The 16,375-nt window shown below is 42.8% G+C and overlaps 1 protein-coding gene across 1 annotated transcript; it reads left to right on the top strand.

The window, feature by feature from the left end:
* Positions 1-14: 14 nt before the first annotated feature.
* Positions 15-16,166, top strand: LOC146475764 (uncharacterized). Its single transcript, XM_085115481.1, has 9 exons — positions 15-138; positions 1,615-5,427; positions 6,135-6,318; positions 7,298-7,583; positions 8,153-8,403; positions 8,890-9,118; positions 9,726-11,071; positions 11,795-12,907; positions 13,710-16,166. The coding sequence occupies exons 2-9, from the start codon at positions 1,640-1,642 to the stop codon at positions 14,799-14,801; spliced, it is 8,289 nt and encodes a 2,762-aa protein (XP_084971607.1). The 5' UTR covers positions 15-138; positions 1,615-1,639; the 3' UTR covers positions 14,802-16,166.
* The last annotated feature ends 209 nt before the right edge of the window (positions 16,167-16,375 follow it).

The following is a 16,375-nucleotide window of genomic DNA, read 5'->3' as shown; positions in this document are numbered from 1 at the left end:
CTCGTAATAAGGTGTAAATCTTTCCAAGAAATCTGCGAGGCGTTACTTTCTGGGAAATGACAATTCTCACAAGTTAAATTCTTGAAGAATAGGAAGCTTCTCTACGAGTTTCAAGAGAAAAGACCACAAGCAGAACAGGTTTGTTATTTCTATGTAAATGATTCCCTAAGGAAGGCAAGTCCAGTGGCTGGAGTCAGCGAAACAAACGAGGAAGTACGCTGAATACTAAGCGCCATGTACGTTTCATGGTTTCGTGTCCGTCATGCTATCAGCCAAGCATTAAATATTCCACGGTGTGGAAAACGATTTTTGCTCGTGAAATTTCTTCATATACTTCATGAATGCTAGCAAACGATTTTTGTGCCGTTTCTAAGGAAACAGTTTGGTAAAAGAAGGAATGCTATACTATTTTAATAGTAACCCAGTTAATTAATGTATACATAATATAACAAAGTGTATTATAACTACATAGTGATATTTCGGGGTTAAGGAACGTATTTAACAATTGTTAAAACTTCAGTTTCATCGCCGAATCTGTACACTGAATATTTTTAATGTTAGAAATCATATTAACCGTCCTAGCTTGTCAGGCAAACGTTGAGTTTTACTGCAGACAGCTATCTCTCGTGAAAGCCGACACGAAGGATGTCGAACGGGAATTGTGATAGTCCGGCATGTGATTCTTCAGACATTTCAACTCTAACGTTGCACACTTTCTCGGTTGCATAAAACTGAAGATAAAAAGGAATTATATTAATTTGCACGGCAGCCTACTCAGTTAAACGAGAATTGGTCAAAAAACCCATCATTTTGATATAACCGGTATCGTGTGTCAATTCCCTGAAGATCTTGGCAATGCGATACTCAGCCGCTAATCAGCGTTAAACTTCAAAAATCGAGCTAAGATCTTTCCATGCTCTACGCTGCATTTGATAGAATGCTCACATATTTGAGGGAGGGGAGGGTGAAGGGAAAGGTGAAGACTACTGGAGAAGACAGTCCATTAGGAGGACATCTCGTTGCGCATGCGTATTGTCTCTGTCTATGCACTTGTTAAACGCGTAGGAGGGTGGGGCAGAAGTGTATTTGAGCCAAGGGGGAGGGCGGGGGGGGGGGGGGGGGATTCCTATAATTCTTAGTAATAAGCTACCAGAGATATGGTCTGTGAATTATCAAATGAGTCAATTGATTTTAGGAACCCATAGAAGGGCTTACTAGGTAGAAGTAATTAGGTCGGAATCGCTTAAGTTGCATTTCAGGAAAACAGTGACTAGGGTGGGGTGTATAATTGGCCCCAGAATAGACCATGGTTCGGTTGGGGCTCTGAGAGGCCAGCGGTACATAACTAGCAAAAGCTAACCCAAATACCCCTTCCCTCCTCTTGGAACATTTGGCGCACGATTATGACGTACAGATCATATCACTTCTGTTATCTCCTGTTCTATGAAAGCTTCATTCGTTGCCTGTCAACGTACAGTCATCTTAAATAGATGTATAAATTTTACCATAACTGGTCGCAGGTTAATAACAACTTACCTTGACTGATTGGCTCATCGCTCTTGCAGGTTAGTTTAATTAAAGCTGTATTATCAAGTAACGTTTATATCTTGCCAGGAATGCTATAAGATTTGGATCAATAATGTCCTCAAGGTCTCGTATGGGTGTGGTCGCACTCCACTGTAAAGGATGCCGAGCACAGCTGGCTGGAAGGGAAATACTCATGTTGGCAACTATCCCACCATCACACTTACACCTTGCTGTGAAAGAAGGAAAAGAAGACGAGGCGTATACGAAGCTCAACAAGGTTGAAAACTCCAGGGGTGGAAAAAGTGCGCAATACTGTCCCTACATAGTTTTTTGTCGGTGTGGATTGCACATTGGCAACGTGACTAAACTTGCGTCAAAAGAGTTTGTCTGTTACAAAATAGACAACGTTTACATTTCTAACAACGGCGAAGAGATTACAGCAAGAAAGCTGTCGAAAGTTCGTGAGAGACTTGAAGAGGAATGTGGCATCGAAGTTATTAATGTATCACAAATTGCAATCACAGATAGTTCTCCTCACCAACTCAGCGAACCAATGGTTTATTGCGATACCCGCGGGCTCACCCATACCTCGCGGGAAATCGATTCATTAACACGCCATAACCCGCGGGACTACCAAAGAGAGCTATTTCTTTCTGCAACCCGCAGGAATACGTTGGTGTATCTTCCCACAGGCTCAGGTAAGACCCTGATAGCAGCTATGGTACTGAGTTGCATGAAGAAGCTTAATCCGGACAAACTGATGGCGTTTCTTGTTGACCGAGTCCCGCTGGCCTACCAACAGAGTAACTACATCAAGGAGCAGGTGCCAGATTTAAGAGTGGAAACGTTAGTTGGTGAGATGGAACATTGTCAACAGAAGGATGTGCATAAAAAACTAGCAGATCGAAAGATAGATGTCCTAGTTTTAACGCATCAGATTTTTCTGAATATTCTTGCGACAGAGACAGAGCATAACAAAATCATTGGACTGTCGGACGTTTCCGTCTTGGTTTTCGACGAGGCTCACCATTGCCAAGGCAACCATCCATACAATTGGATCATGAGTTACTATCGGGCCATTTCAAACAAGTTTAAACCTGTTGTACTAGGCTTGTCTGCATCACCAGCTGGAGAATTTTCACTTGACAGAACCACAGAACAGCTTCAGCAGCTACTGAGCAACCTGGAATGTGAAATTTCGATGCCAGTGGCATCTGAAGATCTAGTGGCGCATGTAAACACTCCTGATACAGTTTACGAAGTGGCCTCAGCTATGAACACCAACCAGGTTCGCCTTAAAAGGTGTATACAGGACCACGTCCAAGAACTGAGAACCACCTACATCGACAACGCACAGGGCTGCCAAGCTTTAGGTCTTCATGAGCTGCCTGTGTTCTCGCCTAATTTTAGAGGCGCTTTAAGAAGGTTGATTGATAGTTGCCATGGTAACAAAAGGAAAATTAAACCACTGATGGTGGGTGATCATATTATGCAAATGCTCAGCGTTGTGGATCTAAGCGAGGTTCTTGGATTCAAGCATGCGTTACAATGCCTTCGAGAATGCGTTCAACGTATAATGAATGCGGTCTCTCCAAAAGATGACGCATTGAAGAAGATTCTAGCTTCCAAACCCACTTATACAGATGTTAGAGATTTAGCCCACAGCATTGACGAAGAAGGTTGTCCCATGTCAGACAGGTATACCATCCTGGTGAAACACATAAAGCAGTTTGTCAGACAGGCTCACGACGATGAGAAGTCCAGAGGTATCGTCTTTGTAAGCATGCGCAAAACAGCTTATAAGTTGTGCGAGCAGATCAGAGCTATCCCAGAAGTGAGCGAAAAGTTGAATCCTGAAGCCTTCGTTGGCCATGGCCAAGGAAGCTACGATGGAATGGCGTGGAGAGATGAACAAGAGATGCTGTTAAAGAACTTTACATCAGGCGTGACAAAACTCCTTGTCAGCACCAGTGTCCTTCAAGAAGGGCTTGATGTCCCCACTTGTAACCTGGTCGTGCGCTTTGAAGGCGCGGCCAACTTGCGGGCCCTTGTTCAGACCCGCGGGCGCGCATCCCGTCGACCCGGCAGTAAGTTTGTTGTGATCTGCAATGAAAGAGAAAAACAAGAAGCGGAAGATGTGAGCATCAAGGAGGAAAACATGAAGGAAGCAATACGAAGTTTAATGGCTTGCAAGAAGGTGAACTCTCAAGCGGAGGAGTTCAATTGTGAAGTAAAACCTCCAAGTCTTTCACCTCCTCCAACAGAAGAAAACACTGAGAATGTGTGCACTGTGCGCTATAACCCGCGGATAACTGTCTCCGTGTATTATATGGAAGGTTTTCATAGTCGCGTGTTAAATTTCCTACACAACAACTTTGATGTTATGTCCATGAAAACAATTCAGCCCACATCATTGTCCAGTGAAGAAGCACCACAGAAGCACTTGAGCCTTGAGCTACAAACAAACGAGGATGTGAAGAGAAAAGAGTTCAGATCCAAAGAAGAATTCATTTGTCACGTGACAGAAGTCTGGTGCTCTAAACTGACCAACCGAGATGAGGAACCACTTCCGGTTTGGCTGCAGGCTTCACTTCCCAAGAAGCGTCACCAGGCGAGCGATTCTTTTCATTCGCTATCAGCAAATTCGTTGTTTCTTGGGACGTTTGTAAATCGATGTCATTTTCGATGTGAATGGCCTTCAGAACCGAGGCTGAAGGATGTTAAGATTAATTTTGACCACAGCCTCAAGATGTTGACATTGCTATTCTCTACGCCAGGGTATTACAAGATGGAGCTAAGATACCATGAGCTTGAAGATTTCATAGTTGTAGATACCGACGTAGATGCTGGTGTGAGGAAAATTTTCCTTACTGTTAAACATCCTCCTCGAATATTCCAAAAAGCTCAGAATGGTCCCCTGCAAGTTGAAGAAGCCAATGACGATTTTTTGCAAGGAGATGATGAAGGCGACTCCGTCAATTCGTCAGATGAATCGGAAACCGACAGCTTCTCGACTGATGAAGAATACCCGGATGAAGTGAGGACTTTTCACGACCGCTCTGCTCCTGGTGTCCGTCGTTCTGATAACAGTGCCTGGGAAAGAGTTTCCGACATCCTTGACAGTGAAAAAGCGTGGGGCCAATGTTTGACTTATTATTTTGCAATTCCTTGCAATGAATCCATCCCGTTGATGCGTTTGCTGTCTGTAATCCAGAATAGATTTGGAAAGAAAGCATTTCATTGCCGAGTGAAGGAAAGCTTTGGAAGAATTCCAGATGTGGATCTCCCCGCCGATTTGCCTTTCGATGTCATGTACGCTGCACAGAGTGTCATCTCTCTGCATCCAGGAGTTCGCAGTAGACTATCTGGAACTTTTGGAATCCTTCTGCAAAGCAAGAATTCAATTGTGGTTTCCACGGCCTTGGAGCAGTTGAAGAAAGCCTTAGAAAAAGACAAGCTCTGTGACCCTGAACAGTCTTTGCAAGTGTTTCTAAACCAAAGCAACCAATCAACTTCCGGAATTCAGAGCAGGCTCATCCCAAGCCACTGCGCTCTAATAAAACGCGCGGTCATCACCCCAACGAGGCTACTGCTGTACCCACCGGAAGTCATGGTCAAAAATCGTGTCCTCAGGCAGTACGAAAATGAAACAGATCACTTTCTGTGCGTTAGCATTCGCGACGAAGACCTTTCGAAACTATCAGCAGGAAGAGGGAGCCTGGATCTACTGCTTGATGACGTCAACCGTGTATTGAATGGAGGACTGGGAATAGCAGGTCAGCAGTTTCACTTCTTAGGATCCTCAAACAGTCAGCTTCGTAACCATAGCTGCTGGTTTGTCGGGCCCAGGCTTCAGCCGGATAACATACGTAGATGGATGGGAGACTTCAGGCATATCAAGTAAGTCAGAGATGTGCTGTAGATCAACATTTATTGACATTTATTACATGAAGGTATTTGCAATCTTCAAGGATGCCTTCCGGAAAATTTTGTTCAGTAAAGGGACTGTACAAATCCTTCAGTCACTTGAAAACTGATAAAGGGAAGAATCCGAAATAGGATCTCAAACACATTGCTGACTTTGGCAAAGCTTCTGTCACTTAATTAATTTTGCATTAAATTTTGGTTCACCTTAACAAAAAGCGAAAACTAACTATCAAAAGAAATGGACTCCTCCCCCTGTCTGCCTGCCCGTCTTTCTAACGAATGTTTGATTCATCAATAGAATTGATAACTAGTATAAAGGTTAATTGGCCACCGTAAAGAGATTCGAGTGCTGACGTTTTGAGCGTTAGCCCTTCGGCAGAGCGAATCAAGGAATTGTGGGTTGTTCATGATAACATAGTGAGCAGTAGAGCTACGCTATTGGTGGGAACATGGTAACGTGGAAAACAAGAATGAATACGTCGAATGAAAAGCGTTCGTTGATTCTGTGGGGATTAAGAGCGCCAATTTAGAAGATGAATTTTTGTTCTAAAGTTTTGTGGATTTCTGTCCGTCTTCCTTTTTGTCTCTGCAGAAACTAAAAAAAAACAACAACAAAAAAACAAAAGGGTTCGCAGACAGACAAATGATTGTGATCTGTGTTGTTTGATTTAAATTGCTAGATGTGTCGCTTCATACATGGCTCGTATGGGACAGTGTTTCTCTACATCGATAGACACCGTGGGCATTGAGATAAGCCAAGGTACGTTACATGGCGTGGAGGACGATGTCAAGATATGTACAGCTGACCAGAATTACTGCTTTTCTGATGGAGTAGGCAGAATTTCACGGGAGCTGGTCGCCGAGGTTTGTAAGATTAATGTAATTCGCCATGAAATGTTGCTGTAGCAGGCGGGAAACTACAGCCACACCCTTGCCGAAAGGTGCAACCATCATCAAAGATGTCACTGTACTTCAAATTGATATTAAACGCAAACAGGCTTTTAAAACACAGCAGTTTGAATGAAAAGAAAAGTTTCGTAGTGGAATCAGTATTAAAGAAAGAGATCGATCGTTTAATTATCGGCTTTTCCTGGGCTTCTCAAACAAACTTTAATAAAACAACACTGCTAACAGCGCCAAGGGGGGACAAGGTTGAGAGTTGTTGTTAAGGATTATTTTGGGATGGCATTTTGGGATACTCTGTTTTGTAGTGTTTTATGACGCTTTAGTGATGAATGTGTCAAAGGTATTCCGGCTTTCTTTACAACATGACGTAAGCATTTGTTGTTTTTGTAAGAAGTATAAATGCTACCAAAGAAAATGAATAAAAATACGTGCTAATGACGTCATAATTTCTTTAAAAAAAATTAACTTTTAAAAAAATTAATACGTCTCGTAAACATTGGCGATTTTGAACTAACGCAACGTTTTCTACTTTTACAAGTACGCGCCTTTTGAGTTTTAGCCATTTTTCTGCTCTGATCACATGGCTTGCCAAGTATGGTTGTGACTGGAAAATCTTAAAAACCTTTAAATAGAAAAAGATGATCCGAAGAACTTCTCTGTGGAAGTTAGAGTTTCCAAGATATGACAATTAGGAACTTTCCATAGCAACAAAATGGTAGTTTATACAAATATAGATAAAATCATAGAAATGAAAGTCAAAAGGACTACTGCAAGGAGTGGCCAGGCGAAATATCGCAGACTCAAGCCTTTTTGACGTTGTTTGATCAGTCCTTGCAGTATCTTTTTGAGTTTCATTTCTATGTTTATGGTACTTAAGTTATTCCCCCATTAAAAAGATAGCTAAAGTAAGCCTGAATTAAGTTCCCTTACGTTGTAGGTTGTAAAGAAGATCGCAAAGCCCTTCATCCCTTCAGCATTTCAAATCCGGTTTGCTGGCTTCAAAGGTGTCCTTGCGCTGGATCCTAGCCTCCCAGGCAAACAGGCCCTCTTCCGTCCAAGCATGTGCAAATTTGAGAGCTTCCACCGCAGGCTCGAAGTACTGCAGACGTCTCGTCCCCAGGTCGTTTATCTAAACCACCAGGTCATCATGTTACTCTCTAACCTGGGTGTCCCGGATGAGGTATTCATCGCTCTGCAAAATGATATGCTGGAAAGACTGGCGGGTAAGTAAAACGAAGCATGTGAGCACATGGACAATTTATCCTTTTTAGGGGTCTTTTGTCCGAGAACTTGGTGTTAAAAGTGTCTTGCTGAACTTCTTGGGCGATCAAAAACCAAAAGCATTCATCTATTTGAGTTCACATTTACCGGCAGCTCTGTCGCCATCCATAACAATAAGATCATTGTCAATGATGGGGTAATGTCAACATGAACATCTCAAAATTAGTTCCCTCGCTCACAAAAAAGTTCAGTGAGATATTCTACCTCAATGTAAGAACAAGAACAAACAAGAACACGAGGAGACATATATTCTTTTTAAAACCGCAAACCCTTGACTGAAAATGCGTCAGCTCTCAAAGAAACTTGTGGTTTAGTCTTTGAAGGGAAAGTTGATTTAAGAGAATTATTGTACGGGTATGAATACAGGTTTAAAATTTCTACTTTACAGCAGAACTTAAAAAATTTGTGGCTGTTTGAACAAGGTGAAAAACAGGGTTGCTTTCTAACCCCCCACCCACACACAACCTTCTACACTTTGTAATCCAGGATGAGCTTTCACTCTCCTTACTAGGAATGCTGGTTAATGAACGTGACGCTATCGAGTTGCTGGGGACTGGGGCCAAAATGGGCGTTTCCTATCACAGTATATCAAGCGCGGGGATACCACTGACCACTGAGCCGTTCTTTAAATCCTTGTTGGTCGCCATGTACAGAAATCATATCAACGAACTTCTTTCCCGTGCCCGCATTCTTTTGCCGCCAGCGGAGGCACGTTTGATGATGGGAGTCATGGATGAGCTAGGCGTATTGAAACCGGGGCAGGTTTGTCTAAAAATTCTTTTAACTGATAAAATCTTAGCATCACTGTTTACCGTTACAGTTTAAATGAAAGGGGCGAATTTTACTTTACAACAACCTCCGATTTCACGTTCGCGACTCGGGAACGCTAAGTTTTTCTCTTTTTTTTTTTTTTTTTTTTTGTTAGATTTAAAGATCACCATCACATATAAGTATAAAGCCAGTTTTGCAGTCTCGTTATCAGAGCCCACGTAACGCTTATCCAGCGGAACCAGTTCCGCTGGATAAGGGTTATGCAGGTTCTGGGAATGAGGTTGCCTTGTGGGTTTTGTTGTCGTGATGTTCGCCCGTTGTTTGCTGGGATAGTTTATGAGGTGAAACAAAAAACGTCTTGTTTTAGGCTAGTGTGTTCTCTGATCACAAGTAAAAAGCAAAATAGAAAGCTATGTAAACTGTATTATACCTTAAACTACAATCGATAAAATTCGTTAAAATATTTCGTCATTTTAGGTATTCGTGCAGTATTCTGCCGTTTCAACACGTTCGGACCGAGAGGACCAGTTCAACATGAACGAAAAAGTTGTCCTCAGGGGAACGGTGGTGGTGACAAGAAATCCTTGTCTACATCCGGGAGATGTTCGCAAACTCGAGGCTGTTGATGCGCCTGGTCTAAGCCATCTTGTGGACTGCATTGTTTTCCCGCGTCACGGTTCCCGACCTCATCCCAACGAAATGGCAGGTAACGGATTGGTCTGGTCATTTTACATCGCTCCAACCGGATCATTGAATAATGTAATTCCAGAGTTTTGATTGGTTAAGCGTCGACGGGATATTCACCTGTTACACCACACACGAGACATTGCCGGTATCACTTCGTCTTCTAATCGTTAATGTTAAACTAGTAATAATGAAAAGTTAGGGAGTGCGTTCGATGTTACCAGGCTCCCTCTCACCGCCTTTGCCAAGTTGGCGATGCAAAATCTGCGGGGGATGCCAGATACTTGTCCTAAGATCAATTTATTCGTTCATCGATTGACTTACCCATACAATCCTTATTAGGGGTGCGTTCTTTCTACGTCGAACGCAATGAAATTAGCAAAATATCAATATATTGTTTGTTTGGTCTTGTTGGATATGGGATGATTATAGCCAATTTTCTAATTGCCGGGTTCGAAACACAGCGAGTCAAGACTACTTTGCTAAGCGCAGATGACCTTAGACGAAAAATTTTAGATAAACTAGCGAGTGTTTTTGTGATGTATCACTTATTTCTGACAAGTATCCTTTAACGGAAGTATAGGAATTACAGGAAAGGAGAATCAGTATTCTGATCTTTTCTACTGTAGGTGGTGACTTGGACGGGGATCTTTACTTCGTCTGCTGGAACAAAAGCCTGTTGCCAAGGAAACCAAATTTCCCTCCAATGGACTATCAGACTCTTCCAAAACGGGAACAATCTGAACCAATCACAGTAGCCGACATGACCAAGTTCGTGGTCGATTATATCCGGTCAGACCAGTTAGGAGTGATTGACAACGCACATAAGGCTCTAGCAGACCAGGAAGAACGTGGCGTTGAGTCAGAAATCTGTCTTCATCTAGCAGAATTACATTCTATAGCAGTTGATGCGCCCAAGACAGGACTATGGCCTAAAATGCCTGGAATAAAATCGGAATGTCCTGATTTTATGATGAAGACTGATAAACCCAGTTATCCTTCAGAGAAGATTCTAGGAAAGCTTTATCGACGCTGTAAAAAGTTCCAGGACACTGCGTCTGAGAAACACAGCCCCAGAATGCGCGTGGATAAGTCTTTTTTGCTCCAGGGACACGACAGATACGTTGAAGAGGCCAGAAAGATGTACCAGGAATACCAAGATAAGATGCAGTCATTGAAACGTTTGTACGGCATTGAAACGGAAGCAGAAATCTTCACAGGTTGCTTCCTGAAGCTTCGAAATCGCTTGCGGAAAGAGAAAACCGAGATAGCTGAAATCGTTGGTGAGGTAATCTTTGAAATGCGATCTTACTTCCGTCGCCAGTTCTTCAGCGAATTCGATATCGACGGTCAGCAGCTGTTAACAATATCGCAGACAACAAATGACATGCTTCTTAAAGCCTCGGCCTGGTACATGGTGGCTTACACGCATGCGCGTGATCACGCAGGTGACCCAGAACCAGTTCACCATCAGCGGTTCCTCGGTCTTCCATGGTTCATCAATGACGTCATGTTGGCCATCAAAGCGCACAAAGACCCGCCAGGCTCGTCCCAGGCCCAGGACGTTAGGACAACTGTGGGTCAGAGTCTTGTCAGACTTTTCAATGAAGAGAAGACCTGGTTACTAGAGGAGCTTAAAACAAGAGTTAGAACAAAGAAGGTTATCGACCGACATCTGAAGCCCGCCACACCCAACTATCGGTTCACTCTGATTGGCTCTTCAGCCGCGCTCCTCTTTCACGACAAATCAGATTTGGATTTGTGCTTACTACCACAGGACGCACAACCCAGCACCCTGTCTGAAGATCCTATGGTGTATTCGGAAGAGAGAAGCATTTCTGTTCAAGACCAAGCAAAGGCGCTCGAGGCACTGGTACCTTATCTGAAGGAAGAAAAACAAGAAAACGAAGAAGAGAACAAAGAAGCGGGAAATTTGTTCCATCAAGTTCGTTTGGTCAATAAAAAGAATTACCCGGTAAGCACGACTGCTTTGATTCTTAAGTTTTAGGTTCGTTCAAAAAGAAAATGCAATGGGTACTGCTCGTGTTAAGCTCACAAAAAAAGAAAGGAAGATTATTCAGGAAACACAATAATGTTCACGTAGTGGGTGTCTCGTTCCATTCGACTTAAACCTCTCTGCAGTTTAACAGTCACAAAAGTTTCTCTTCCTTAAGTACAGGAAACCTACTTGTCCCTCGCCCCGCGGGAAGCAGGTGGCACTGGGCGTTTTAAATATTCGTATCTTTGTCCTCTATTGAACTTGATTACTTTGATTTAATTCCATCTCACTCACGTACGCAACTTTAGCTGTTGTGAAAAGAAAGCCTGAACGAATTCAGGCTTGAACGGGATTCGAACCCATGGTCTATCTGCGATACTGGTCCACCAACTATGCTATCAAGCCAACTTGGATGGTCTTTTGTATTCCACAAAGTTTACACCCGTATTTCAAACATATGATATTCTATGTATTGTCATTGGCTTGATAGCTCAGTTAGTACGGTACAGTAACGGTATCACAGAAGACATGGGTTCGATTCCCCTTCAGGCCAGGACGTTTTCAGGCTTTGTTTGGCAGCGACTCCAGTTGCGTACATAACTGCCGTCGTCTTGGATGCATTTCAATTTTTCATCCACAGTTCAAATATGTGATATTTCATACATTCACTCTGACAGTTTAATTCGTTTTTTGTTTAAGGTCCTTGTTTGTAAGAGACCCACTACAAAGTTGACAACTAAGAGCAAGTGTCCTTCCAGCCTTGCTTGTGATTTGTGTCTTAACCCAGACAGTTTATCAGTGGTAATTTTGCTGTCAAGCTACATGGAGACTTATCCAATTCTCCTGTTGGTGCTCCGTCTTATTCACCGATGGTGTCACGTGACAGGACTGTCACGCAACAGGGCTGGTGCTGGGAACACGTCTAACATACTGGTCTCCATGCTTCTTGCTCAGTGCATGCGCAAAGGCCATGTTCAAAACTTCAACGAAGATCACATCACGACAAAGAGGCTGCAGATTATGCAAGGTAAGGTGACAGATGATGATGTATACATGCAGTGGGAGGAGCTGATTCGCTCTCTTGAAAAATCCACCACAGAGAACCCAAATGACCCACACTACCTCCAAGCGGAAATGATCACCTCACAGGTTGGAGAAATCCTCATGGAGTTCTTTCAAACGCATGAAACGTCTTTTGAAAGAAAGGTCCCAGATTCCCTGGTGAATATCTTGCGCATGCGTAATTTTGCAGAGTCGCTGGACAAGGGGCACTTGGAGCTGGTGAAAGAACACATGCACCGCGCGTATCAACTGTTAGGTTTGTATGGAGATGCGCAAATAATGCTTGCTGTAAGTGGCTCTGAAGATTACCACGTGATTTTCTTGTCTCCTCTTCTATCATCCTTCGTCGCTGGCGTCAAGCGGAGCAAGGCTCAAGAAATTGCAAGGAAGACTGGCGCGAGGAGTGTCGTCATTCGAGAGAGTTTTCCACGATCCCGCAGTTCAGCCTTCTTAGAGGTGAAGGGAACTGAGCCCGCGATTCGTGCGGTGGAGAAAGAATTGGAGAAAATGTCTGTACAAGCATCACGTGACCGTGTATCTTTGATGAGTGGCTGCTTCGTGGAAGGTGCAAGTCTCCTATTGTTTGAAGGCAGTCGGAACGAAAACGATCAGGTGACTCTGACACCTTATGATGGCCCGTGCCACCAGACACATGATAACCTTGCACGTCATGTTGCCTTGGTAACAAACCCCACTTGCAACGAGTATCCACAGCGACGCTTTACAGAGAAATTCTTCCTGCAACTCAAGGTACTTCACCTGAGACCTTATTTACAGTTTTTAGGAGTTGTAAATAACACTATATTCATGAAATACTATTTCGCAGAACTTTATTTATTTTGCATGAAATAAAAATAAAATAAAAAAACTCGAAATCTTCATCGAATTTACGTCATTCGACGTAATTGATACTTCAAAGGAAGATAGTAAATTTGGTTCTTAGCTAACTTTCTTTAAGCTGCAGTCTTTTCTGTTAGAGTCGTTCCTATTTCCTCTTTTTCACGTAATTAGGACCGGTTTGTGGACGGTCCCTCCTAATGAAGAGATATTGCGGAGTTTTCATTGGAGGTTTTATTTTTTGTTTCTCAAACTCATTAACAATTCATGAAGAGAAAGCAAAGGAAATCAATACCGTGAAGGTGGTTTGGAAATGTGATCTAAATTATCATAAAATTTTTTGAACTTTTGCTTTGAATTTCTCCAAGAAATGTTAAAAGAGCAAGCTATATCCGATTTCCAAACACCTCGAGTTGTGTTTTTCTAACCACTTCTCAGTGTTTGGAAATCGGATGAAACATTCTTCCTCGTGTTTGATATATCACGTGAAGAAGATCTTAGTGTCCTACGCAGCCTTTGTGTTGTCACGCAACGCTCCTCTCTACAAACGGCGGTTTGTGAGGACGAGCGTTGCGGGACGGCACAAAGAACGATTGCGTAGGAGAATAAGATCTCTCCCCCCCCCCCCCCCCCCCGGCTAAAACAAGGTACTGATTGGGAACACAAACTGACAATCGACAAGAACAAAACTAATGTTGCTTTTCCAATTTTGTAGGTTCTTGAGAGAGATTTCGATCCCCAGATTCACGGACATCTTGAATTTGCTGTTCATTTTGGACGCGTTTACCTGTTCAGCGTGCCGCACGTGCTGCTGGAAGACGGTGAGTCCATTACTATAGCAATGCTGCGAGCTAACAAACGGAAGGCTGCTATGCAACAGTCAAGGCGGAACGCGCCTGGTGAGGTAACATACGTTAATGAGGAGGAAGCACGCGAGCGCCGAAGAAAACGGAAAACAAACCGCGCTGTTCAAAATGAAGAAAACAGAAAGAAGCGCAAACGAGGAAACCCTTCGAGAAGTTCATTTTACACCGTTGTACATTCACCGGACAGGGTGAAAACATTTTTACTCCTTCATGGATTCCGACCCGACAGAAATGTTACAGAGAGATATACTGTCGACATTTGCACATCTGATGAAGGTGTCGAATTTTATGTCCGACTCGACAACGAGCTCAGTTTCTTCGACATCAAGTTTCCTAACCTTCGTTGGTGCATGACAGATGTTAAGAGAAAGTGGCTACGGCGCTGTAACCATGACACCCGAAAGAACACCATGGGCCGAAACTGCAACGTTGGTCGTGGACGTGACCTTGTCGGGAGTTCAGTCAATACCATCAACCAGGCAAACGAAGACATCCTATTGGATGGATTGGAGTCTGACATACGCTTCCTACTACAGTCCCGTAATACTTTGCCGGAGCAAGACATCCGGGGAACGAAATACGAGCGGTTTCAGTGCGTACTGAAAGCCAATAATCCAGGTTCCCAGCGGCCTTTTTCAGTCCAGGAAGATTTGTGGAAAGAAGTAAAGCATATTCGCTCTATCAAGTCTACAAAATTCACGCACAGTAGAGCACAAGGTGGTCTCCTCTCTGACTTGACAGTCTATCTCGACGAGGTGACAGAGTATTCCAGACCGGGTCCGAGTGTAAATGACTTCAAGACGGAGATAACTCGATGGGAAGTGTCCTTGGAAGCAGCACTTCCCGAAGATTTAACAGAGAAGGAAACCGTGAAAAGATTTCTACACGAAGTCTGGGAATTTTCCATGTCTTTGTCCTCATTTGTTTCCATGTCGCCCTAGCTTAAGGTTCCATGAGGTGTTCGTAATGCTGATTAGTCTAAATTGGTTGTAATAAGGGAGCGATCAATCGTGACAGTAACGAGATTCGAGATAGAAAATATCAGAGAATGATTTTAGTAGCGTAGATTTTATCCATTTTACGAACGGTGCAAAAATAGTTAACAGAAATTGTTTTAAGTGGGCGAAATAGATTTAACAGCAGAGGAGATAGATGTTCAATTGCAGGGCGAGAAGTTGTGGATATGAACCCCGACCGGGTCACCATTCAGGGTCTTAAAATTGCTGTTGAGTTAATGGTGGCTGTCCTCAACGCTTTGTCGCAATTCGTATTACCGAGCCGTTGGGCGGTGCCGTTAAGCTGTTGGCTTTTTATCTTACACCTTTCAAACTAAATCAGTAGCAGTCCACATCAATACTCGAAAAAAGTAAGGGATATAATCTTTTGAGTTAGCGTCTGGCCGCGGATTCATGAGCAGTGGGTCTTCATAGGCTGTGCACCCTGTAAGGAACACCAAGTCATGTTCGCACACATCCTGTGAGAACCTCTTTCTAACATATAATTTGTATGGAACCGAGGAATGGAGAATTCCAATTTCAATTCATTCGTTGGATTGCAATGACCAAGAATGTTCTTAATAGATTTGATATAAAAACTTGATTCCTTTATACAATTTTGTCATAAAGACATCGCTGAGGATTTTTTGCCTTTACTAATACATTAAATTTTTTTTCCTTTCATTTTGAATGGAAACAGCTCTAAAACGCATTTGCATTTGGGGTATGTTCATGTATTTTAAGGACGGTGCCTGCTAATATCGAAGTATTTTTGTACAGTTTATGACTATGCGGGAAAAGCAGATCTTAGCAAGGGCTATTGGAATCCAAAAAGAAAATTGGGGGCAACCACGCATTTTTTGGAGATAATTAAGCAACAAAAATTCTAAAAAGCACAAAATACAAAAGAATGTATGGTATTTTCCCCAAATTAAAGCATGTTAACTCTGAAAAATGCGTGGTTAACCCCAAGTTTCTTTTCGGATTCCAATAACCCTTGCCAAGATCTGATTTTCCCGCGTAGTTATAAACCGCGCAAAAATATCTCCGTTTTAGCAGCCACCGCCATTAAGAAACCCGACTTCTTCGGACCATCCCGAGATGCACAGAATGCATGCGCAGTAGCAAAAAAAGGCACCGTCCTTAAATTTGGTGGAGTGGGAGAAATTTTCTTTTTTCGGGGGCTAGAGTTTAGGAATTCCAGTTGGCATAGAAAAAAATTGGCCTCAGACGGCCTAGTATAAATGAAATAGTGTCAGTTGGGCTGTATTGTATTTTATTGATGTATTAAAACCAATAAACAAATCAAAACAACGTGTGCTTTCACGAAATGAATCATTCGAGTGAAGTCCTTTTGAGAGGTATGGGAAACACAAAAATACCTCAAGAAAATGCATCGCAACGCGTGTAAAAAATAACCCATAATCAGGAGATCCTTTATGAACTTGGGATCAGGAAATTTAAAAGTATGTAGTAACGCAAGTTTCCTTTCGCGTCCATAGAACAAATATATGTAGCTA

This window comes from Pavona decussata, unplaced genomic scaffold, assembly GCF_977016875.1.
Source record: "Pavona decussata unplaced genomic scaffold, jaPavDecu1.1 SCAFFOLD_83, whole genome shotgun sequence".
NCBI lineage: Eukaryota > Metazoa > Cnidaria > Anthozoa > Scleractinia > Agariciidae > Pavona > Pavona decussata.
The sequence above is the reverse complement of the archived record's forward strand: the minus strand, read 5'-3'. Positions and strand labels throughout refer to the sequence as shown.

What these genes read in the sequence shown, in the direction of transcription:
- LOC146475764 (XM_085115481.1), top strand. Translation starts at nt 1,640, where the DNA reads ATGTCCTCAAGGTCTCGTATGGGTGTGGTCGCACTCCACTGTAAAGGA. An exon ending in CACGGGAGCTGGTCGCCGAG is followed by an intron (nt 6,319 to 7,297) that starts GTTTGTAAGATT and finishes CTTACGTTGTAG; the next exon opens with GTTGTAAAGAAGATCGCAAA. An exon ending in GCGTATTGAAACCGGGGCAG is followed by an intron (nt 8,404 to 8,889) that starts GTTTGTCTAAAA and finishes TCGTCATTTTAG; the next exon opens with GTATTCGTGCAGTATTCTGC.